This window comes from Anomalospiza imberbis, chromosome 16, assembly GCF_031753505.1.
Source record: "Anomalospiza imberbis isolate Cuckoo-Finch-1a 21T00152 chromosome 16, ASM3175350v1, whole genome shotgun sequence".
Taxonomy (NCBI): Eukaryota; Metazoa; Chordata; class Aves; order Passeriformes; family Viduidae; genus Anomalospiza; species Anomalospiza imberbis.
Window position 1 is genome coordinate 3249889 of NC_089696.1, and position 25586 is coordinate 3275474.

General features: G+C 43.5%; 1 protein-coding gene across 6 annotated transcripts in view; it reads left to right on the forward strand.

Annotated features, from left to right (window-relative positions):
* The window catches only part of NPRL3 (NPR3 like, GATOR1 complex subunit), a 43175-nt gene that overhangs the window by 3093 nt on the left and 14496 nt on the right, over positions 1-25586 (forward strand). For 3 of the 6 annotated variants that reach the window (XR_011004495.1, XM_068206627.1, XM_068206625.1), the window contains exons 3-11: positions 4635-4673; positions 8076-8205; positions 11377-11451; positions 13519-13672; positions 14875-14956; positions 21032-21169; positions 21882-22038; positions 23972-24078; positions 25262-25391. Coding sequence is in view for 5 of the 6 variants with exons in the window: in XM_068206627.1 (XP_068062728.1) it covers positions 4635-4673; positions 8076-8205; positions 11377-11451; positions 13519-13672; positions 14875-14956; positions 21032-21169; positions 21882-22038; positions 23972-24078; positions 25262-25391 (1012 nt within the window). In the remaining variant the exon portion in view is untranslated. Of the gene's footprint in view, positions 1-2048; positions 4295-4634; positions 4674-8075; positions 8206-11376; positions 11452-13518; positions 13673-14874; positions 14957-21031; positions 21170-21881; positions 22039-23971; positions 24079-25261; positions 25392-25586 lie in introns of those variants that run through there. The other 3 variants (XM_068206626.1, XM_068206628.1, XM_068206630.1) reach the window with 2 other exon arrangements.

Genomic DNA, 25586 nt, shown 5'->3' on the forward strand with positions numbered 1-25586 from the left:
TGGCAAAATCCCACTTTTCTTTACCTGCCTACTCCTAACTAGATACATTTTTCAGTTGCCTCAACTTCTTTCCTAGCTCATGTAGTGGTCATATGGAATTGCTGTGCACTAATGAATAACTAATTTTGTTTCTCCACACAGAGCTGCTGTTGTGTCAGTGGAGTGACACAGTGGCTCAAAAGGAAACTGAGGCTTGAAGAGAGTTTTTTAAGTACAGGAAATCAGAGGGTAACAAATGCACTGAAAATAGGCAGTGTGGTGTTCAGCATGCGTGTATGTATGGATGGACCCTCTAATTAGTTTTGTTGAACATTTGAAATCTGCTGCATAGTTCTAAATTTATCACTACTAGATATGAGAGAAATCTGGGAGAGAAACTTTTTTTGTCTGTTGGCCCACAGTTCACTTGCAGATCTTTTTTCTGATATGTATTTTAATCTCCAGTATTAATAAAAAAGACGTGGTTGCTGCTTTTCTCTTTTATAAGAGTACAAAATAATCATCACTTTCCCCCCCAAAAAAGGTAAGGTTGTTGTTAACTTTATGACAGAGAATGGTTTAGCTGAAATTAAAATCACCCACATGACTGTAAACATCATCAGTTAATTTCGTTTTCCAGGACTGGGATCTTATGAAAACACATTTTGCTTGAGGTCATTTGTATCTTCTGCCTCTTCTGATGCCTTTGAAACCTTCAAACACAACCTTTGGTTGTGTGTCCAGTGAGTGCAGTATGGACAGGGCAAACCATTTGTATGTTTGGGAACTGGTGACTGGTTTTTCATGCTGGGCTGTGGACAGCAGGAGAGCTCAGTGCACACATTTGCTGCTTATCCCAGGGGTTTTGTTGGTGGCTGTTCAAACCTCTGGCTCTAGAATTTCCCTAGTTAGATTAAGAACGTGTTGGAATGATAGCAGCTTCTGTCTGACACTGATTCTTGTTGCCTCTGCTCTTTTGGAAGGTTGGACAAATCACTTAATGTGTGGCTGTGTTTATTGTATGCTGCCTGTGTTGTTGAATTAGTGTGAGACAATATGTGGTTACTGCAGTGATGTAGGAAAAGCTTTTATAGTTTCAAATGATGGTCAGGTGAGAAAACTGCTGGTGTTTCCTGAAACAGATTTTAAACTGAATGTGCTGGCATGTAACCTACACAAAACAAATATTTAGATTGTTTCATTGTAGTCATGTCCAGAACACCGGGCATGAAAGTTCATGCTTAATCTCTTGGTCAGGTATTTGTTACTAATTATTTTTTTTTTCAGATCTGTCTGTATCTCCCGTGCATATGAAAAGGGAAATAGAAGAGCAGCAGCATTTCTGTTGCTCTGAAAGTTTATTTCTTCTAGATGCTGGATATTGGAGTCTAGCACACTGCTGGTGCTGCTTATATGGCTGGACATCTGCTTTCTGAAATTCAGAGACCCTTTAAAATTGTGTTTGTTTCCAGTTTGATTACTGAAAGCTTTTTCCCAGCAGCAGTGTAATCATCACTCTTAAAAGTCCCCTGCATCCCACACAACTAATGTAGCAGTTAAATGTGTCCTCTTCAGTGGTACCTGCTAGTAGAAGAACATGCTGATGCTCTTTATATACTGAGTGCTGTTAATTTAAATTAGACAAGAGGACTTTTGTTGGCAAAGTTCATATTTTTCACTGACTGGTACAGGTGGAAAAAAAATGCAAGTTTTAAGTACACAGATGCTTCTTCCAGCAGAAGACAAAAAGGCATCTTCAAAACTGTGCAACAGATTGCTCCAACTTTGATTTGTATCAGGCAATTTTTGGAGTAACAGAAGTTGGTGCCTTGGAATAGAAGAGATTTCAAGGGGAGAGTGGAGGCAGAAAAGTGCAGATCCCCTGGAGGGAGGGAGATGCGCTTGCTTTGTAAGCTGGGAAAGGAAAGGAGTTTAACTTTCATAAGCCATGAAACCAATATCATAATTGATTTTTTCCTCACCAACATGATGAATTTTTGCTTCAGTTTGTGTGTTTCCATTGAAGATCAGGTTGTAGAGACCAAGAATGGAGCTACTGGTTTTGTGAGAGCCATTCCTTCAGTGGCAGCTCCATCCATGTAAGATCCTCCTTCTGCAGTGCAGCAGTTCCCTTCCTGGACACTCAGTGCACTCAGTCCATGGAGAGAGTTCATCAGCATCAAGTCCAGTCTGTTTTCTGGTGGTGATGATTTTCTGTCTGAAATTGTCCACAATAAAAGTAATTTATGAAGTGGTTTTGTATTATTTTTGGAAGACTTCGTCGAGGAAGAGTTGGACAAAGGTTCCTTTCAATCCCTGTGTGTCAGGAGCACCCACGGGTGCTATTGGTGGCACCGAGTGAGGCTGTGGAGTGGGCAGACTGCTAGGTTGAGTTGGTGGCGTATGGCAAGTTTGATAATGTTGTAGGGTTGGGGTTTTCCCACTGCATGCTCAGTACAAAGGCTATTTCAGATTTATCTTATAGCTGCAATAGTTCCTAAGAGGGTTGGAGTCATCCTTTTTTACACTGGATGGCTGTCTTTAATTTATTAGTAATCTAGCACCAATTGTGTCCTATGTAAGGTTTACTGTTGCTTTTTCCCCTGAGCTATTGGAACCCAGATCAACCACTTTGGAACTGACCTTTCCTAGAATAGCTGAGGTGCATGTATTTCTTAATGCTCTCAGGAGGGACAAAATTAGATCAGTTTGGGTGCCTTAACTCCATTTCCATATAGCATATTTGTATAGATAATTGGATTTCTTTTAGCCTCCAGGCTCAATTTCCTGGTCATTGTTATACTTTTTGGTTTTTTATAGACAATGGCTGCCTGTTCAGGATAATCCTTCCTCGAGGTTACTGAGGTGTGTTTGCTTGTATTAATTTCTGCTCCATGGAGCTGTGTTTGGGTCCTCAGAATACATATTTTGCTTCCTGCTGAAAGCAAGTTGAGCAGCAAAAATATTTGAGGTGTGTTGATGGTGGCCATGCAACAAAAAGGTATTCAGAAGACTGTCACTGTCAAAACAAATTGCTTGTCAAGTCTCTTTGTTGGCTTCTTCTTAGCCTTTCATCATTTGCACTTTTCAAAAACATCCTTCACTTTCTGAGTGTTTTACCAGGAATACACCCCCTCCCAATGTTTATAGAGATGCCTGCCAGTCTTCTTTCTTTCCCCTGAAAAAATATGAGGCAGTTACTCCTTTGAAGCCATAAAATAATGCTATGTTAAATTGGTTTGAAATAGTTTTTTTGTAGTTTTTCTGAAAGTGGTATAGCCAGCAAGCAAATATTCTAATGAGGAGGCACATATAGTAACATATGTTACAGCAGACTTTGCATTTTTAGTAGCAGAGCTGACGAACTGAAGGAGTTTTAGCAAATTTAGCAAATGCTTCTGTTATAAAAACCCCAAGTTACTGACAAACAAGGCTTTGAATGTCCCTTTCTAACAAACAGTAGTTCTCCTGTGATAACATTTGTTTCCTCTGTCCCTCTTTCACTGGACTCCAGTGTTCTTCCTTGTGTTTGTTCTGAAAGGCTTCCTTTCTGTAAGCCTGTGCTTTTCCATTCATCCACCCATTCCTTGAAACACCCTTCCTGTAATGTCACCCCATTGTGTAGTTTGTCATTTAGGTTCTCTAGGGTCTCTTTTCATTGTCACTGGCAGAAATCTGCTGTGTTTTGTATTAAGTAATTGTTGGAGGTTTTCAGTTTGCCTTCCCTTTCTCATGTGGGATATTAAAGCTTTTATCAGATTCATTTTCCAGTACATTTATGAAGTTGTTTCAGGGAACAAGTCATTTTTGAATCTTAACTGGGGGAAAAAGTGGCAGTTGGATGTTAAAATGGAAACAGGTGTTTCTGATATAAAAAATTAGTACAGGTACTAACTCAGTCCTGCTCTGTACACCTGTTGTAAAGAAGGGTTTAGGATTCTTTGCCTTGAAAGCTTTTTCAGTCTCCTTTTCCTAAGCTGTGCTTATTGCCTGGGGCACAGAGCGGGGCACAGAAGGACTTCATGTGTGTGCTGTGAGTCTGGCCAGCCTTGTGCCTGCTCTGTGAGTCCCTGCAGGAGCAGTGGTGGCTGTGTGTGCCAGGCCCTTCACACAATCCTGCCACTATAATCACTTGGTGTCCTCTTTTCCTAAGTCTTGTGGGTATGGAAGCACTGGAACCAGCTGGGAAGAGCTGTGGGTCGTTTGGGGCTGCATGTGAGGTTCTTTGGTGGAAATTGCAGCAATAGTCTAGGAAAGAAACTGAGGTTTAGAATCTGCTCTAAATTAGGCTGCAACCTCTTCTGTTTCTCGTAAGGTAAGCATGACTTTAAAAGTGCCATGGAAATCAGCTCCATAAATGCTGTGTACTGTGGGAAAAGACGTGGCAGCAGCCACTGCACATGCAGGGGCTAAATTACCTTAGCCTGTTTTCTCCATGTTGTCAAACAGCCTGCAATATATCCTTGGAATTCACCTTCCATTAACTTTTGACTCTCCTCAACAGTTATATTTCCTTTACAGGAGTTTAATCCTTAATAGTTCATCCTAGTTTTTAATATTATCTCTTTTTTTCTCTTTTGTATTTTGTGTACTTGCCTCGTTTATTTTCTTTTGTTGTGTTTTGTTTTGTGTTTATGGCCATGTTCCCATTTCAGAGACCAATGTCCTCTAACTGATGAGCAATTGGTTTCAGGGTAAGACCAAACGTTCTAAACAATCACCTTTGTCTAGAATGGCTTTCTTTTCTCACCATCCTTTTAATTGTGCATTTGTTTCTGGTTTCTGTTTTACACTGAATGATCAGAAAATCATGTGCTAAATCACAGTGTCTGTAGGAAATGTATTGCTAAAGGTTTGTGCCAGGATAATTACCAAGGTCGTACTAACATTTCTGTGCTTCCTGTAGGGAATCCAGAATGGATATGGCACTGTCCCTTCTGTGAAATGGGAAAAGCTGGGAGGCTCTGGGAATGCAGCAAGTATAGCCTTGGCATTGTAGTTATTCCAACAAGGAGCCCTAAATCAAATTGTTTTCTGAGGAGAAGTGACTTGAAAGTACAGATCAGTGAGTAATCTACTTAATCCCAGGGTAATGATGGAGAGCTCTTCAGAGGACCCAGGTCTGAGCAGCTGTGCTGGTTGCTTGTTCTTGGTGCCCCACTCAGCTAAATGGGATGATTACACACATAGAGGGAAAAGTGCTTAACTCAGGGCCCCAGAAGGAAAAAAAAATAATGCATCCCTAGTCCCTGCTTAACTTAAAGCTCACCTACATACTCCAATCCTGTTCTGAACTACTTCAAAGAAAAATTCTTTATAAGAACCTTGCTTTGAATTCCTGTGGCATATAAAAAGTTACGATCCATTCTTGGGGGAAAAAATGAATTAATGTTTGAATCTTTTCAGTGTGCTCTTGCTATGTTGTGCTCTGGAGAGGAATGGTAGAATATTTTGGACAAATCAAAGCTTTTGTTTATTGTATATTCTTTCTGCCTGCTGAATTCCTTAGTACAAAAGAGGTTTGCTTCCCCCTGGAATTTACAATGCTCAGACTAATCTCATAAAAGGAGAAGGGTTACTGCCCAACTGCAAAACTTAATCTGCTTGTTACAAACTCTTGGGCTCTGACAAGTCAGTGTTTTTAGGTCATCTTAACATACCCCAAAGATGGGAAAATGTGTATTGAAATATTTCAAGTGAAAGTGTTATTTTCTAGGATGAGGTGACTAATTGAAGTAATGGGAGTAACACATCTGCTGTTCCTCAATTTCCCTATTGTCCTGAGGCCTAAGAAATGTCAAAATTATGTAGAGCACTGGGGGTTAAAAAAACCCCAGACAGCAAAACCACAAATCCAGGCTGTCAGGGAAGGAGAATGGGACTGGAGTCCAGGTAACTCTTGGGAGAGCCTGTGGTGATAGGAGGTGCACCTGTGTCAGGATTCTGTCCCTGAGCATGTCCTCTGACTGCAATTCAGTACTCTCCCAGACAGAGAAGATCCTGCTAGTGAGAAGATCTGGAGGACTTTCCAAAATCAGCCTTTTAATCTCTTCCTCCCCAAAGAGCCACATGCAAGGTAGGGCAGACAGGGCTGTTGGTGTCAAGAGCTCCCCTGGGTAACTGCTGAATTCCCACCTTTAGCACCACATTTATCTGTTGAAAGATCTGCTGGTGTAATTCCTTGTGGGAGTTATGAGAATGATCAGTTTATCAGCTCCCAGGTATCCTTTGCCAAGGCTGGAGGAGAGAAGGGTAACTAATTTCTTACCAGGAAGCCGACATTTTCTAGTTTGCCCTCCTTCTCCCTTCACCCCCCCAAAACATATGCTCCTTTTGGATCCAGTGCTGTTCCCATCTTCCTGGCTCCATGATGAGCCTATTAATGAGCAGCTGAACAGGGTAAAAAGAGGAGGAGAAGCTCACTGCTGTCATGGCGACTTTTTTCTATTTTGACTGTGATCTCCAGAGTCTGTCAGTCCAGGTCCTGTTCCAGTTTGCTTTGCCCTTTGCTCCCAAGCTTCCCAAGTTGTGCAGCCCAGTGGCTGAGGAGCATGGGCTCAGCCCCAGGAGTCTCTGGCTAGTCTCTGCTTGTCCTTAGCTTGGAGTTTGGAGCAGAGCAGTCAGGGATTTGGACGTTTCTGCACAGCTTCTCCTTTCATAAACCAAACATAAGCAGCATACTGTGGTCAGGGCTACCTGTTTGTACAAGCACCAGGGACTTTGGCAGTTTGGACCTGTGTGGTCCTTCATCTCCAGTATTTGTAAATAAAAGGAATTCCCCATGTCCTTGAGTGCATTTGTCTTAATTTCTGTAGTACTCCATGACTCAGAGGGAAGCAGGACTAAGGTACATTAATTGCTTCTCTGGGCATGGAAGGCTCACTTGTGGCCAAGAGATAAGATGAGCACAGCACACGCCCATGCCTGCCCTCCTCTCTGAGTGATACTGGGTTATCTGGGATACCTGCCTGCTCTAGGGGGATGGTCTGGCAGGGACACACATCCCTGGGTGTAAATACACAAAACGAAATAAACATTTTCATTCTTAAAAACCAGATCTCATCAGAAAGTGGTCTGAAATTCATTTGGTCAAGTAGGAGTTTCTGTAAAACAGATGAGGAGAGAACTTGTTAATAACAAGCCTTGCACTGCTCCTATTCTAGAGCAACAAGTTTACTCTAGCAGCTGAGGTCCTCTTCCCTGTGGGTTTGGGCTTCACTGTCCCGTCCCAGGAGACACCTTGAGGAAAACAACTGTTGGTAGAGACCAGACCAATGTTGAGAGGCCATTGGAGAGAGCAGTTGTGGAATTCCTCCCTTGTCACACGGGATTTTTAGCTGGTTTTGCAGCAGCGGCTGTGTTTCACAGGGCAGACCCCTTGTGGATACTTGCCCTCCTGTGTCAGAGCTGCCGCCTTGCCCTCACCAATCCAGTGCAATTCAGTAACCCCTTGGCTGGGCATTGAGAAGGGCCTGGCCTGTCATGAATGTGATGTATCAAATGAGAAAGCCCAGGTGAAGCCAGGCAGCTCTTGGAAGGTGCCAGTGGTGTGCTGAGCACAGGTTGAGATCTGTTAAATGAGGAACTTGAAATTTCACTGATGAGCTTTGGGAAAGGAAGGACAAGCATTGGCTGTGTTTCTTTTTATTGAATCAGCTCTTTCTTGCCTTCCCCTCTGCCATACTGGGCGGCTTCAAGATCCCTGTTGTGCTTGAGTGACAGGCTGTGTCAGTATGTAGTTGCTTAGTAAGTTCATTAACCTGCAGCTAAATCCAGGCAATGGCTAACTCCAGCTCTTTTTATATTTAAGCAAACTGCATCTAATCTTTTCAATGTATTTTGCTGAGCATGTAATTAAATGAGCATGACCCTGCAGTCTTTGTTGTGAATGCTTCCTGTTTTATAATTGTGATGATCTGAGGGATGTAATTTAGGGGTCCTTAATTTTACATAATTGGTGGTACTCCAGGTAAAGCAATCTAGTCACAATTTACAATGCCTTAAAAACTTTGGAGTTAAATATATCTGTGTTTGGAGGAATGTTTTGGGGGTGTGCTTTTTGAAAAAGGTAATAATTTCTGTTTCTGCTCTTCAAGGTTTTCAGATGTCATCCTGGCAACAATATTGGCTACCAAGTCAGATATGTGTGGCAAAAAGTTTGAATTGAAGATTGATAATGTTCGCTTTGTTGGCCATCCCACCTTGCTCCAGCATGCCCTCGGGCAGGTAGGTATGAGCTCTCCTCTGGGGACCTGCCTTCTTCACAACTGCCTGGCTTTAGTGAGGACACCTGCAATTCAGAATGGACATGTTGGCTTTTGATCCTGGTTTTACTTGCTGATGCTCCAAGCTGTCTTTTACTTACTTCTGGGTCAGTGGAGTGAGTAGCAAACTGAGGGAGCTGTCAGTGATCACAGAAACTTTTTTGGTTACTGTAGGGAAGCAGTGTAAGTAAAGAGAAGTAAAATTGGCCACTCCAACTCAAAAAGCTGTTTCTCACTATTTTAGTTACTGCAAGTTAGCTTTTAGCACCTCTAATTAGTGTGGCAGTTAAAAAAACACCACCAAAAACCTTCACAAATGCTAAAAGCTGCGTCAGCCTTGTTTGGCTTTTAACTTTTCCTGAGGCTGAAGATGATCCACAAGACTTAGATGGAATATGTAGGATGTTGAAAGAGATCTAAAATTTTCTTGTGGACCAAGTCAGGCTGCTGTTTGCACTGAGACCTTCCTCCATGGCCTATGTTTTAGGTGCTTAGAATGAGAGCAGTTTGCTACCTGGGCTATGTAAAAGGCCCTGCTTAAATCCAGGAAAGAATTCACCTGCTTCTGTCTTCCTAATATTCCCTGTCCTATTCCTTCTTCCTGATCAGCTGTAGGAATGACCTAGGTTTCGGTAATTTCTGAATCCAACACTGATCCCTGTCACTGAACTGCATTGGTCTCATTTTTCATCAAATTTGCTAAGTCATTCCTTTTTTCAGGGGAAAAAGAAGACTGCTTGCCAATTCTATCCTGCTTTCTAGCTATAATTAGAGGTGGAAACAGCTTGTTGGTAACTGCTGCATGATATTTAGAAGACCAGACTGCTTTAATCCCAGCGAGGAGCTGGCCTAAAGCATCAAAAGATGCTACTTTGGGAACTCAGTTGTGAGTCTGCAGGAAATGTCATGGAGGACCACCAAGACTGAGTCCTGAAAAGGTTTAAACTGCCTTGGAAGACAGGATTCAAGTGTGCCCAAGCTGTGCAAATCCATCAGCAGCCCCAGGCAAAGCCAAGTGGTGAACCAGGCCCAGGGTCTGTACTGAGACCCCGGCCAGGAGCAGGAGGAGACAGGACAAGGGTGGGATGTACTTAACCGAGGGTCTATCCAGGAGACAGGCACAGATCCAAGGTCCATCCTGGACACAGGCACAGCTCCAGGCCCTGGGATGAGCTTAAATGGGGCTCCCAGGTCATGGACTCTGCGGGAGGGTTGTTTGTGTGGGCCAGGGCCATTAAGACATTTTGGTGCCCTGAAGGCTTTGACAGCAGTGGCCTGTTCTCCCTAAGATAATTTTCCTTTATTTTACTAATCTCATCTGAAAAGTTCAACTTCCTAAATGTGCTGTAAACAAGGTTGAAAATTTGTATTTGCATTTTTTTCACCACTTATTATTGTACATTCTTTCCAATCAGTTTAATCCTAATTGCATGAAATGTCACTTCATTTCAGTTTGTCTAAATAAAATTGTATCTGGGCAAAGAAATAAAGTTATAAAGAGCTGTAAACACTTTTTTTGTTACTTCTGAAGGAACTTCTTTCTGGGTGTGTCTTATCATCCAGGAGGCACCCCAGAACTTTCTAGAGTCCAGAATCTTCTAGATGTGGCAGCCATCTCTGCTGGTTCGTGCCAGTCTAAATCTGGGACCCTCCTGCAGTTAGGATGAGGCCAGATGGAGCTGCTTTTCCGTGGAGCTCAGGCAGTGTCTGGAGTAACACAGCAGCCTCTGCTTTGAGTTTCCTCAGAGTTCATACTGCAGTAAATTAATCCACAGGACAGCTCAGCAAATTCTTACTTTGATGAGATTCAGAAGTTACAAGAGCACAAACATTTAATCCTCTGTGCCAAATTGGTTTTGTGTAGCAATGTTCTGAAGTCTTCAAATTCCTTCAGCATTTTCTTTCCCAGCTGAGTCTTCTTCCTTTTTTCTGGACATGAGGTGATATGAAATCTAGCCTACTTCCCAACTGATGTTAGTGGTGGTAGTTTCTCTGATTTTAAGGAAGGAACAGGATCAGTCCTTACACTTGAAAATTCACAAGATGTCCTGAAACCTGTAATTCCAGAACAGATAAACACAGTAAACTGCCTTTACCACTCTCCCAGCACTGCCTTTCTGACAGAATGTAATTTTCACTTTAGGACAAAAATCCCCCTAAATATGTATCACCTCTTAGTTTTCTAAATGTTGAGACTCCTGAGTGAAACAGTCAGATTTTGGAGTTCAGTCCCGAGCAGTTCACTGCTGGTGCTTGGAACCTGTGGGGAAGGGCAGATGCTGCCCTGTGCTTGCCCTGGCTCAGGTGCTGCACATACTTTGTGTAGAGACCAGCTCTTGTTTGGCCTGGCAGGTTCCAGCTGTTTGGGATTGGGTGGGTGTTGAGCAGGGAGCTGCAGGGGGGTGGGAATGTCCTCTGCATTTTGTGCTCCATCTTGTGGCGACACGTGCTCCCTTGGGAGTTGGTCTGGCTCTGCAAATTCCACTTGCTTGTCTCAGCTCCAGCTGTTTCTTCTCACTGGAAACTTTGAATCTGCCTTGGGGACGGAGCTCTCTGCTACAAAGAGAATAGAGGGGCTGGATAATGTTTTTGAAATCCTGCAGGAAGGGAAAAAAAAAACCTTTTATTTTAGTACTGCTGTTCTAGAGCATCTTTTGTCTGATAAAAGCAGCAGTTTGTAATAGGATGCAGTTTGATGTGGATTTTAGGAAAGGAAGGAATAGGTGTGGCCTGAGATCTGTGGAATTCTGTTGACAGTATATCTGACAGTTGTGCTAAAGAATTTAAACCTAAGGTCCCTAATGATGCTAAATGTAATAACAGAGACTCTAAGAAGGAGTGCTCTCTTAACTGACAATCATTTCCATGCTTGCGACTAAAAGAGTTTGGTTTAAGACTTCACAATTGCTCAGCAAAGGCAGTGTTGTAGAGTAACTGACACTGCAATTAAAAACAAAAGCATAGTTCTATATTTTTCCAGTCATATTTGATGTTATGTATTGATTTGTCTGCTCTCTTTTCTCAGCTTGTTATTTAACTAGGGCTTTTTTTAAAATTTTTTTTTATTACTTTCCCTTTGTTGCAGTCTCCAGCTGACACTAGCCAATGGGATTTTCTAAAAAATATTTTTCAGGTATCCAAAACTGACCCCTCACCAAAGAGAGAGATGCCCACCATGATTCTGTTCAACGTGGTGTTTGCACTAAGGGTAAGGACTGTCTCCATTCCATCTGACAGTGGGCTGTGCCTTGGAAGCATGAGAGAATGCAGGAGGCTCACACACTCCAGGCTTGTTTTATGATTAATTGCCAGTGTTTGAAAGCTGCCTCTTCTCAGCAGTGAGGTCACTGTTAAGGGAGAGTGCCAGGGACCAGCAGCTGAGCAGCTAAATGAGAAGAAAGTACAAGTGAAGAATAAAGAGGTTTCAATGTTCAGCAAAAACCTAGAACAAATACATAGTTTCTGCCTGGAATTTTTTTCAGGCTTCCTCTATTAACTAGATGCTGGTGTTAAGGGATCCTGGCTTGGCTAATTAGGTGTATAAAGCCCTAGAAATTTCATTATGTTCAAGCATTACTTGATTTCTGAGCTCTGGCTTTCTTTTCTCAGTCCACAGGCTGTTTAAAAATAAAAGAGGGAGCTGGAATCGTCGTCTTTGTGGAAATGGTTGATTTTTGCTCAATTGGATGTAATGTCATGATTTAAAAACCTCCAGCTCCCTGCTTGTGAAAGGAACTTTTTTTCTTTTTAGCACTAATACTTTTCTTACCACTGGCCTTGCAATGGTGACATGGACATGGCCCCAGCCTGCATGACTTGTCCTCAGATGAGGAGCAAGGTTTCACACAAGACAATTAATTACCTGAATCAATTGTTTACAGAAATTGTTTACAGAGCTCTGCTGGGAATCCAATGTTCCTGTACTTTAGGACACTCCTGGGTCAGGGAGTGCTGAATTTGCAATGGAGGAGTTATTTTAGATTTCACATGTTAAGAGATGTTGTTTTGGTGTATTGTTAAAGCCCTGTGCTTTGCTTGCAGGGAAGTGTGTGTAGATGCACCTGCAAACACAAACACTGATGCACGCTGAGCCATGTGGCAGCAGAAGTGTTGAAACCAATGCTCTTTCATTCACAGTGAAGACTAGCCCACATTTTTCTGGAATCTAATTTCTAGTGCTTCTAGGAAGACTTGCTTTCTTTGCCCTTCAGCCATGTGATGATACTGATGTAATTGTGTGGTTGATGCAGCACTACATGCATTTGCCAAATGACACACTCTTAGTTCACAGGGAGCAGCCAGGTTTCTGGAAGGTGTTGGGCAAGAAGCAAGTAGAAATTTTTCCTGGGATGGAGTAGTGCAGTGCAGGAGGTGGGTGGAGGCCCTGAGAGATAAAGATGAGTGTCCATCTGCAGTGGGCAGACAGAGCAGGCAAAGGCCCAAGTGTGATAATCAGCACTGATCCTGCTGTGTTTGAGCTTCAGGGCTACCAACGTGGCGTGACTCAGCAAGAACAGCTGAGTCAAAAAACCGATGAGTCACGGTTTGCTGGTTGCTGTGCCAAGTGGTCACTTGCCAGAACTTTAAATTCCTTTAAATGTCTCAACAAACATGAAGCAGCTGCTGACTCATGCTGGAGCTACTGAATTCCCCCTCACCCCCCTTAGCAGCTGTACTGACATGATATTTTTCCAGCACTTTCTTTCTGGCACTTTCATAAATGCAGTGTTAATAATAAGCATATTTGTGAAATTTTTTGGGAAATCCAAATTAATTCAGATTTGGGATGAAAATATTGGTCATGAGCTGGTAATTGTTATCTAGTTACTGCCTTGTCAGTACATGGGACAAACTCCAGTGTGGCAACATAGAGTTAGTGGGACATGTTAAAGGCACTGCAGCCCTTGTGCTGCCAGTGGGTTTAACCTGAACATTGGGAGCCTTTTCAAAAAGCTTGACGCTTTGTTGTCTCACAATGTGAAGTTGAGGTCTTTGATCTCTGCTGGTAGAAGGCCCGTTAACAACTGGAACAACAAACCAGATAGGGCTATCCCTCCCAGGTGTGGTGTTCCTTTGATGCAATTCAACGAGCTTAAAAATCCAAATTACATCTGGACACCTCTGAGCTTCTGCTTGGTTGCAGGTAGAGAAAATTTTGCTCTCTTTCCAGCTGAGAGGCTGATTTTTGGTCTCAATGGCAAACCATTTGCCTGTTCCCCATCATCCCTGTAGTTCTGTGTGCCCGTGGCTCAGTGGCTGCTCGTGTTCCCTGCAGGCCAACGCGGACCCGTCCGTGATCAGCTGCCTGCACAACCTGTCCCGCAGGATCGCCATCGTCCTGCAGCACGAGGAGCGCCGCTGCCAGTACCTCACCCGCGAGGCCAAGCTCATCCTGGCCATCCAGGACGAGGTGTCTGCCATGTCAGAGAGTGAGTGCTTTGAGCAGCAGTGGCTCTGAACAGGAACACTCTTCCAGGGAGGTGCTGATTGTGCCTTCTTACTTCTCTTGTGCCTGGGATCACTGTGAACAAGTTTTGGTGCTCTGTAGCATTCTGACAGCTTTTCACTGCATTTTGCCTCAGCCAAGTTCATTATCCCTATGCAGAGATGTGAGTTTTAGAGATGAAATTGTGGCAGGCACATTCTTCTCTCTCTCAGGATTTTTTCATAGAGAAGCACAGACAGAAGAAAAATAAAACAATTTCTATTTATACTCCTTGTTTTTCCCATGTGGAATGTGTTTGGAGAATTGTTTACCTGGGGTGATTGCTTGATTGGATTCTGGTGAGGATTGTTTGGGCCTGATGGCCAATCCAATCCACCTGTGGCTGGACTCTTGAGAGAGGGCCACGAGTTGTGGGTTGGTTAGATATGGTAGTTAGAAAAGCAGGTTTGTAGTTTTAGTATCTCCTTTAAATAGTATATTAATGTATTATAGTATAGTTATAATAAAGAAATCATTCAGCCTTCTGAGCTGGAGTCAGACATCATCATTTCTTCCCACAGGGTTCACCTACGTTTACAATAGTGAAATAGTTTCTTTGCTAGTTAAGTTCAGCACAATCCCTGGAAACTGCACTGAGCCATCATGTTTGCCTCTCCCTGTCAGGCTGACATTGAAGAGCTCCTGTGTGGCCTGCTTCACCCAGCCTAGAGCAAGTTTTGCATGCTTTAATGCTGTGTGCTGAGTCACTAGACTCCTTATGTGGAAGCCTTACTTTTACGTGCTGTTACCTGGCTAGCAAACAGTTACAGAGCATTTTTATAGACTGTACTTGGAAAATTTGCTATAACAATATGTACTGTTTAAGGTGAACTCTGACAGTGATGCATGATCTTGCTGCAAGCATTAAAAATTAAAGCTAACATCTATAAAAACAAAGCATTTAAAGTAATTTGTCAAATTTGGTTACGTGTGCTTAACTGAGTTGAGGTTTAGCAGAAGTTGGCAATAATTCCCTATTATCATCTTAACGTGTAACTTGAGTTATTGTAAAATATTTGAAAGATAATTGTAGATTAAAATGATACAAATTCTGTCCCTAAGATACAGGCTGATACCCAGTGGGGGAAGAAGAAAGTCTTTGATTTGAAGTAGTTATTTACTTTCTTGTTTTGAATTTTTCCATAGCCACAGAAGGGCCCCAGTCACCTTTTCATCACATCCTACCCAAGTGCAAACTGGCCAGAGATCTCAAAGAGACATATGACAGGTAAGTTGGATTTTAGTCTTAGCTCATAGTATGCTGTTTCTCATTGAAATCTCTTGGCTTTGTTCCTAAGGATATTATCCACTTCCTTATGCTGTTAATCATTGGGATTTGGGTTTTAAACCAGGCAGAGCAATGTGAAGCCTGGAAGTCAGGTGAAATGTTTGCAGAACTGCTATCCTAATCATTACCTTGGTCTGTCTTTGGTGTCTTGCTCTTAAAAGCTGGTGATGTCTGTCACAGCTTTAAGAATGACTTTTTTTCTTCCTTAGTGCAGGGCCACCTATTGACAAGTGAAGTGTAGAACAGACAAGTGTCATAACAGGGGTATCACAGCACTGGGGAAGTGCTCTAAACCTGCAGCTAAGGGGAAAGGGCTGCAGCAGCACTGATGGCAACTCAGGTACTGACTTGTGCATGTCTGGACAGCAAATTTGTATGAGATGCTGAGACTTCCAGCAGAATGCAAAGTGTAACATGCTGTTTCTTGACTGGGTTAGAAGTTCTGGCAAAGGTTTCAAAGCAGTGTGGGGCTGTTGTTTGCACTTTAGCAGGAGCCTGTGCCTGTCAGTGCTGCCTCCAGGGACCCAGAGGCTTCTGCAGCCAGGATTGTGCTTGGGGAAGGGCCTGGACAGAGGGACACAGAACCTCTGTGTGGGGGGGAAGATGCTGTGCCCCTTGCTTGGGGTGTTTGTCAGGGATTCAGAGGTTCCTTAGGGAACCCTTTATCCTCCCTGGGTTGTGACTTCCCATATACAAAGGGGATCAGAGCCCTGTAATTAAGGCACTGGGAACCTAAGTAATATAATGGTTACAAAGAGCATTAGAAAACTTCTGCTAAGCTGCTCTTTGTGTTCCAGAGCTGTGAATTTCATCTTATTTGAAGAAATGTGCTATGTGGTTCCACACCTTGCACAAAACCTAAGTACTAAAGTTTAAGTACTAAACTTTTAAGTAAGGCAGTTTTTTTATGCAGCCTGTAATTCTAATATTCCAATTATATTTTTCTGTTCCTCTAGGGCTATGTATTTATGACTGGGCAAACCCTGATCATGTTTCCAAATATTCTGGGGACACAGTGACATCTTGTGGCATTTAGCAGTGACTGTAGCAACACAGAGCCCAAGCTCATGGACTGTGCTGCTGTAAGCCTTCCCAGAGATAAGGAGGAATAGACAGACCATGGGGAAATACATTTTGATGCTGCCCCCAGCTGTAAAACAAGGCAGTTTCTCCCTCATTTAGGCATTGTGAGTGGGGAAGAAGTGGTGCAAGTTGGATTTTGACACTTTCGTATGACACTGTCAAAAGAAAATGTAAGAAATAAGGTGTTGGTAAAAATCTGAAGTGCCTGTGTGCTTGATTGGGAAGTTGTACTTGAAAAGGAGCTGACAGTGTTGTTGGGTGATAAGGAGGTGTTCTGCAGGGTTTTTCTATTAATACTTAATATGAGAGCACAGGAAATATGCTTGTTATACCTGCAGTCAGATCAGCTGAGAGGAGCTGCAGCACCTTGCCAGGCAGGCATAGATTTAAAATTATTTTTTAGTAAAGTACAAAAAGGGTTCTAGGAATACAGTTTTTTTCTGCAAGTCCAGGATGAATTAATTATTCCTTTGTGGCAGCAGCTCTGGAGTGAAGTCTGTGTGGTCTTCTGTGAAGTGAGGGTTAGTCATAAGTGAAATGGGGTTACAAAAAAATCCAGGTAGACAAGAATGCATAAAATAAGTCTTGTCTGTAAGATAGGCACCAGTCCTGCTCACAGTTGTAAAACTCCTGCTGTAATGAATACTTTATCCAGTTTGGACACCACATTTCAAGAGAGATTTAGGCCACCTAGAGAGTGTGGAGGAGTGTGAATGACCTCAGAGGGAAGATGGAAAGATTTGCTCTGTTGCTTTTAAAGGAGAAAGGACTGCTGGGAAGGGTAAACCTTCAGATGCATGCAGTGACAATGTGCTGTTCTAAATTTACAGAGACTTCTGGCATAGCCCTTGGCTGTAAAGAACAGCCAGTGGAGTGGAGAGAGCACTTTGAATTGCAGATAGAGCCCAGCTCTCTGAGATTTGCTCCAAGCAGCATTTCCAAGTGCCTGCTGATTTCTGCAATTCCAGCCCAGTTTCCAGGGTTGCTCCAGAGGTGTTGTCGAGCCCTTGGCTTCCTGTAGATGGTGCTGAGGTATTTCAGACAAGACCCAACATGTCCCTGAGCAAGTTGGTTTGAGCAAAACCACAAGTAGAGGAATATTTGTGTCGTTCAACATGTTCCTTGGTTTTGAATGAGGTGCCTGTGTTCCATAAGGCAGGAGCAGTACCCAGGACATCTTGATAGCAATGGAGTGGTATTACACTGACAGCTCAGAGGCTTTCAGCTTCTACTTCCTGGGACATTTTGTCTTTAATGGAGAGAACTAGAATGTTTCTTTATGATTAATTCAGAAAACTGAGAGTCTTCATTCATCTCATCCCCAAACTGAAGCTTTGGTGTGGAACAGAAAGCAGTGGTTTTTAGGCCCAAGAAAGTTTTCAGGACTTCCAGTGCTGAAGAACTTACTGGTCTTACAATATGTGTCTCTTTTGAGGAGCTTTTACATAGTTTTATCTGCAACTGCAGATAATATGTGAGCTTGATAGTTACTAACTGCCCGTCTGGTTCTAGCAAATTTCTCTTAGCTTTGCATTGGAATAAAAGTGAAAGTATGGAGAGGTTTTTGGGGAGGTTTGGGTTGTTTGTTTCTTCTTTTTAATACAGAAAGAGACTTTATAAATTTTTAGCCTAGTGGGACTTAACTGTGTGGTAGCCCATCGCAGCTCAGGGAATAATTCTATGGGACTTAATGTTATTTCTGTGGCTGTGCTGTAAAATATAATCCAACTACAGTTATTTATCAAAGGACAGCCCTTTGTCCTTTATAAGGAAATGTGAAATAATTTCTAAGCTCTGAGTAGTCACAACCTCTAGGAAAAACAAACTCCAAATCTACAAGCTCACCTCTACCAAAAACATGGGGATAATTTCTGATATAAACAGGACAGATGTGATATGAGGTGTGTATATATAAAAATTCTTAACTCTTATAAACATGAAGTGGGATTTCTTTGTTTTGCCAATAGTTATGGAAAAGGCTGCAGTTCTGGGAGATGCTTGGCAAATTTTCATGTTCTCATTTTGGGGCAGTTGCTCACAGTTCAGGACACAGCAGAATGGAGCAAAAGAGCAGTGATAGTCCCTAAAATATTCCCCAGCTTCCTGCAGCTCTGGAGGGGTTTCTGTGCATTCAGCAGCTTTCAGCTGATCTCACTTCCCGGAATTAGCCCACAATCCTGTGAGCCAGAGTAAATATTGAACAACCACAGCATCCTCTGATAAGGAGGTCCACGGCTTTAACTACTTTTTGTGCTTCTTTCTATTTCTTCTGAACTTTGCTCCTTCTTGTATCATGAGATATCTCATGGGCCTTATGATGGAGAGACATTAAACAACTTTTTTTCTGTTTGCCTCTCCCTGTCTCAGTTTTAAACTTTGTTTTCTGATGATCCTGATCCTTGCCCATGTATCCCTCAGATCACTCATCAGGTGTTACCAACCAGAGATTTAAAAAAAAGTGTTGAAACAAAGTTTTTATGGAATAAAATGTCTTGCAGTGTTTAATATCCTATTGCCTGAATCCTTGTGTGTGTGCTGGGGACATTATTTAACTCTGCTGTCTGGCTAAGGGCAGTTGCAAGTGTTCCTGCGGGAGGGTTCCTTGTCAAATTACAGGCACTTAATTATTTTCCATCCAAGGAGGGGCAGGTGAAGGAGAAATTGTGTTCATAAAGCTATAATGAACGCTGGAAATTGTACAGCTGAATGCAAATGCAGAAGAATAAAATTAAGATCCAGATCAGAACTGAAAATCTGATTTTCTTGTTGTCTTTAATTCTAGGCTCTTGTTGTATAGTGCACTATAGACAAAATTATGCTGTGGAGAGTGTAATTATGTAATTAGAGCTTTTGCCTTAGTGCACTTGGACCAAAACAATGAAAGGAGCCAACTGGATCTTTGTCTGAATGTTAAACTCTGCAGGGAAAATGTCCCTGCAAGTGTTTCATGCTTTCATGTATCTCTGCTGCTCTTGGGTAATGTGTTTTTATGACCCTGAGAGCTTTCAGGTGGTCTCTGAACTCGCTTGTCCCATTCCTTTATTGCCATGTTTCCCCTTGTGAGGATTTGGCCTGGGAGATGGTGTGGATAACCACAGCTTCAGCCCTTTTCCCTGATGTATTTTGAGGGAATCCAGCTTTATCTGTCAGTTGTTTTGTGGCGGGATAAGCAGAGTTACTGGAGCTGCAGCATTTAATGAACTAAACCAGAGGTGTTTGTGCTTTGCATGTTCCTTTGGGGCTGGGAGCCTCTGAGCAGATCAGAGCTGGTGGGGCCAGAGAGACACAGGATTCACCCTCTCAGTGCCTTTTAAAAACAGGAAAACACACAGTGTCTGCTCCATTTGCAGCTTGAAAAATCAGCATTTTCCAAAGTTCTGTACAAGATTTGAGAACAAAACCTTTTGAAACTTGTTGTCTGCAGTGGGATGTTCCCCAATGAGTCTGATCATGTGCGAGGTGGGAGGGGATGCTGTTTGCTCCCTCACCACTCTGTTGTGGTTTGGTGAGTAGTTGCACCAGCAGCCAAAGCTACCCAGTGTTTTTGTTTAAAGCTGAAATTTCTGCTCTCTCCAAACCCTCTACAGAGCCAGATGAGCTTGAAAAAGACCATGTTAGTTTGTGACCTGCAGTTGAATGCTGGTTATAAATGGTTAAATCACCACGTAAATACTTTTCCAGACATGTATTTGCTCCTGGCATGTTTTTTAATCTGTTTTGTGTCAAGGGGGAAATTCATGGCAGTTATTGACACAAAAGTCAAATCACGAGTCTCAACACACTTTGAATTTAAAATTCAGGCTGGAATTTTCAGAGTGCAAACTTTGAAATTTGATTTTAAGCCAAAAAAAGTTGTTTGGGAAGAAAGTTTAAAATCTAAGGGCATTGACAAATTCAGTTCTCAGGTGTAGAGCTTGAGATTGATACGTTTATGTGTTCCTAATTTATGAAAAGGTGTGGTGGGCCTTGCTGCTTCCTCCCAGCACAGCTGTTCCCAGGCCAGCATTCCCTGCCTGTGGAATGGGAATATTGTGAGGGTTTGCAGGGTGGTGCTGGCTTAGCTCCTTATGGTACATTACCCATTTTAAGCAAATATAGTTTCCTCCTGAGGTGGATTCCACCTCTTGTCCAGATTTGCAGACTTCTGTAAAAGCACCTGAATGATGATCCTGGCTCTAATCTCCAGCTTTTCTGGTTTTTTTTTTTTTTTTTTTTTTTTTTTTTCAGTAAAAGAGGCTTATTGTTGCTTTCAGGCTAAGAGCCAGGGTCTGACTTTATTGTCTTTATTATTCCTGGGACATCTATCGCTTCCACTCCAGTCCTGTTGGCTGGAGTCAGATGAAGGGCTTAGCTCAGTCCCTGTGGTTTCCTAGAATGAAAAAAAACATGTAACAGGCATGTTTGTGACAAGCAGAAGCAGGTTAGTAAGGAAACAAACAACCTAAGCAGAAGCAAAGGAGGCTGTTATTGTGGAAATGTGCTGCTTGGAACAGCCCTTGCCCAGTACAGACATCCTCTTTTCTTTTTGCTTGGAGGGGAAGATGGAAATTGGAGGTGAAAACAGTGTGCCTGGTTGATCTTTGCCCTTTGCAGCTTTGGCCTAGAGAATTTTCCTTTGCCTTGCAGTAGATCTTGAATAAACTTCTTTAACTTGAGACACTGCTGCAGTGTTAAGGGTAGAGGGAGCAGAAGGTCAGTGGTGGAGTCTTTCAAACCTCCCTCAAAATGCTGTAGGGGATGGTGCTCTGTGTGTCCAGCTGTGGGAGGCCCTTGCAGTTAGGTGTCAGCTGGTCCTCAGCCAGCCTGGGGACAGATGGGGTGCATTCAGTCTCTTTTTCCAGATCTGATTTCTGTGCAGCATGAAACTGGACCACTGTTTTCATTTGTGATACAGGGTAAATGCTGTATGGATTGATTGCCTTCCTATTTTAGTCTCTGCACGACAGGGGTGGTTCGTTTACACATCAACAACTGGCTGGAAGTGAGTTTCTGCCTTCCTCACAAAATCCACTATGTTGCCACCAACTTCATACCCCCAGAGGCAATCGAGAGAAGTCTGAAATCTATCAGGTAAGAGCAAGCTCTGCCCCTAAGAGTGTGGCCAGTCCTTGCTCCTGGTCCAAGGGTGATGCTGCAGATGTCTGAGGTGGCTCAGGCAGGGGGATGGTGTGACTGGGCTGTGGAGGAGAGGGACCCAGGGCTCAGACAGGACTCCCTGGAGCTGCTGCTGTGGCTGTGTGGTGCTGCTGGATTCATGGGGGTGGTGTTCACTTTAGGTGGTTGTACTGAGGGGATGCTGCAAGAGTGGCCTGCCCTGTTTGCAGCCAGGAATTGTGTGTTCATTTTCAGCTGTTGACCCAGAAGTAATTCTGCCTTTGGAAGAAAGAGAGCCCAGGTCCTGTGATACCTTATTTCCTGTGTTTGTTTACCTGCAAAAGTAACTAACTTCTGCTTTCTTCCTTTCTTCTACTCCATTCTGTATTTCAGTGCAGATGAGCAGTTTTCAGACTTGTTCTCAGTTGTGTGCCAATGCAGTGCAGTCTTTTTTTTCCTTGTCACTGGGGTATCCAGTTACTATATAACTCTTTGTCTCTCTTTTACAGAGAGCCTCTTATGCTGTGATATAAAAATAAGCCGATTTTGAACCCAGTTAGAGCAAAATGATGATATTAGAAATTCTTTTTTTACCATTACATTGACCCCAGGTATCATGGTGTGGGAATAACAAAGCGTTCAGGAAAAGCTGCAGTTTACTGTGCAAATGTATTCTATTTTTCTGCAGGCCTTACCATGCCTTATTACTTTTAAATGATGAGAAGTCATTGCTTAATGAGCTCCCGTTGGACTGCTCACCTGCCCTGGTGAGAGTAATTAAAACTACCTCTGCTGTGAAGAATTTGCAGCAACTGGCTCAAGATGCTGACTTGGCATTGCTGCAGGTACGGGGAGCTGTCAGCAGCTGCTGAGAGCTTTTTAAATCATGAGGTGTTTTCTCCTGTGTGCCCGTGGGCTTGTGTGGGGCAGGGGCATGGCAGCTCCCTCGGTGTGAGCAGAGAGCCCGGAGAAGGTACCAGCCCTGGAGCCTGGGGAAAGGCTGGAGAAACAAAGGGCAGGGGGGCAGGGACAGTGTTGGGCAGCTCTGCAGCCACATCCCATCTTGGATGGGAGTCCCCATCCCGGGGCTCTCTGGTCCCCATCCCGGGGCTCTCTGGTCCCCATCCCGGGGTTCTCTAGTCCCCATCTTTTGGATCTCTAGTCCCCATCTTTGGGGTCTCTGGTCCCCATCACGGGGATCTCTGGTCCTCACCACTGCTCAGGACAAGTCCATTAAAACAGACTGATGAAAAACTTCTCTTCAAATTGTGAGCACCTCCAGGGCTGCCTCCCACAGCCTCTCTGGTCCAGCACCTGACCAGCATCAGAGTGAAACCTTATCTAGCAGGAATTTCCCATTGTTCTCCTTGTATATGTTGCCTCAGGACCTGTCCCTGTGTCCCCCGGAGGAGAGTGGCTCTGTCTTCTCTGTGCCTCCTGTCTGGTAGTTAAAACCAGATTGTACTCCTGACTGACACCACAGTGGCCTGCCTTGGTCCTGCCACGTTGATGTCTACATGCAAATGAAGCACCCAAAATGCCAGTGCAGGTTTGCAGCTGCCATGGCCAAATACGTTGCTTCCCCGGGAGCTGCCAAGATCTTTTCTACCAAAGAATTGTGAATGCCTGTACAAACCTTCCCGTCCATTTCCCTTAGTCCATTAGTGCACAGACTGGGCAGTCATGGGAAGAAGATTTAGTTTAGGCTTGGGGAAAGATCTTGAGCCAGTCTCCCCAGGCCAGCAGCTCTTTCCAAATGCCCTTCCAGCAGTGACAAGCTGCTCTCAAATCTGAATTGCTGGAGGTGATGTGATGAGCCCTTGGAAAGGGAAGTTTGTGCCAGTGGAGGGATGAGAGTCTGGCACTCAGATGAGTTGTGAGGCCACTGAGAGACCCCTGTGGATTACTCTGATCATTTGGGATGATTACCTGAGATGATTCCAGAGAGGGAGGGGCTGCTCCATGCTCCTAAGGGTTGATCCAGACCCAGGGACACAGCCTGTGCTCTGTGTGACAGGGGAAACACAGCTCATCATCACATGTTCTCCTGGTCATAGGTCAGTGTTCCAAGGGAAAGGTCCTGCTTTGTAATACAACTCCAGGTCTGCCTGCAGTGGTCTGTGGTGTTACTTGGCTATGGGATGAACTCTGGAAATTCCCTACTGCTTCTGTAGTTTTGTTCTCCACAAAAAAAGCACAGTTAAATGCATCTAATGATACAGGCTGGATTTTATGTCTTGTAGACACTATTCATGTGGCTTTTCCAGAGCCATTAGTAACCACTGACTTGTTTAACACATTAAAATACTTTATGTAGCTCATTACTGAAATACCTCTGTGCAGTAAAAAGGCAGTGTTGGTTGTCCTTTATGTTTCTGTCATAATAGAAGCTGATTCTTTTGTTTTATTTTTCACGTGTTTTATTTTTCATGTATAACACAATGCATTTTGTGCATAAAGAAAAATAGTTTTTGGGGGCATGAAAAGAAACTAAACTTGTATTGATACAGTTTGGAGGAATTCCTTTGAGGCAGGAAATACTAAGTTGCCTAGAAATGTGAAGCAAATCTCTGTAAATTCATAACCCTGTCAAATGCTTTTTGATCTGCCACATGTTATATTAAACCATAAATTTATTCTGAAGGCAGGGTGAAATGATGGAACATTTTTTTTTCATTTCAATTCAAATGAGACTTTTTTTGTTGTTGTATGCAACGCTTGGTGAGAGTTTGTATATTGATTTTGCTCCCCTAATTTTTCCCTGCTTTCTCAATACAGGTTTTCCAGCTTGCAGCACATCTTGTTTACTGGGGCAAAGCAATTATTATTTATCCTCTTTGTGAAAACAATGTCTACATGCTTTCTCCAAATGCCAGTGTCTGCCTGTAAGTAGAAGGAAAATGTGTTGGTAGCAACACAGTTCTGAGGAGTGCAGATGCACTTTCCTTGCCTGACTGGATGCAGAGTGGGATCTTCATGAATTTGTTGAGGCTGTACAAAACACAAATCATTACATGAGCCTGAACTTGCACAGCCAGTGTGGGCAGGGAGGAGCAGCAGAGCAGGTCAATATTCCTCTGTGGCCCTGGAAGCAATATTTACCCTGTGGAGCTGCTGTCAGTGTTTTTAGTACTCCTGCTCACTGCATGTCCAATATGGGAACATTTACAAACTAAAATACTTTATGATTAAGTTAAAGGAGTGGTTTATAAGGCTCTCTGTACAGCTGGCACACCTGACATAAATCAAAAGTAGCAGAAGTTGCCATTGTGTTGTTTCATGTGCTGGCATTCCATACTGTGTGCCTTGTCACACACAGAAGGCACCATGGCCATTTGGAGAGCAGGCAGAGCCACTGCAAGGAAGATGTGGAGGCAGGGGTGGGTATTTTTGCTCTGCTGAAGATTGGCAACCCTTCCTCTGTTGGATTTTGAGATGCTTTTAGACTCTATGTTGGAACTCAGTTATAGGAAAATAGTTTTAAATCAAAACTTTGGTGATGGAAGTATAAAAATAGGGCTGGAAGGGACCTTGAGGTCATTCAGCAACAACTGTGCCTGTGTCAAATATGGCAGTGCTGTTCCTGAAGACCTTTGGAGATGAAAATGCTAACACAGACAGTTTTCCTGATATTTAACTTGACTCTCCTTTACTTCTGTTCATCCTTTTTCTTGACCTGTCAGCACGGGGAGGGGGCACAGCCACATCTGCAGCTGCAGCTGGCACATTCAGAGGTCGTGTGTGTATCCTGCCCAGCCCTGCCCAAGCTCTGTCCCTTTGATCAGAGGCTGCACAGGTCTGGACTTTTTATCACTTTCATTTTTCTCCTCTGGATTCCCTCCACACCTTGACTAAAACACTGGAGCTGAATGTAAGGCTGAGGTGAAAGTGCATGAGCTCCTGGCTGGCTTCTGCAGGACACAACATGCCATCAGCTATGCTTAGGGGTTTTCTAGATCACAGGGAATATTCCATTTGGGAATTGGCATTTCTGCAATCCTTGATTGGATCACAGTTACCCTGAGCAGCACCACAGAGCTGATCTGTGCTTTTGCCTCTCTCCTGCAGGTACTCTCCCCTGGCAGATGCCTTCTCCTGCCAGTTCCGGGGTCACAACCTGCCCTCCATGCTGGCCAAGTTCTCCCTCCCGGTGTCCCTCTCCGAGTTCAAGAACCCGCTGGCACCGCCTGTGCAGGAGGTGAGCTGGGCACTGCCAGGGGCTCCTTGTTCTGCTGCCCACAAGGGATGCTGCTGCTCCTGGAGCACTCGCTCAGGAACCTGCTGTTGCACATTTACAAGTTCCCAGTTACTGTGCTTCCAGCCTTATGATTTATTGTTTCATGAGCTCGTGCCAAAAAGCTGTGGGGATGTTCAAGGTGAGAGGATGCTCTGT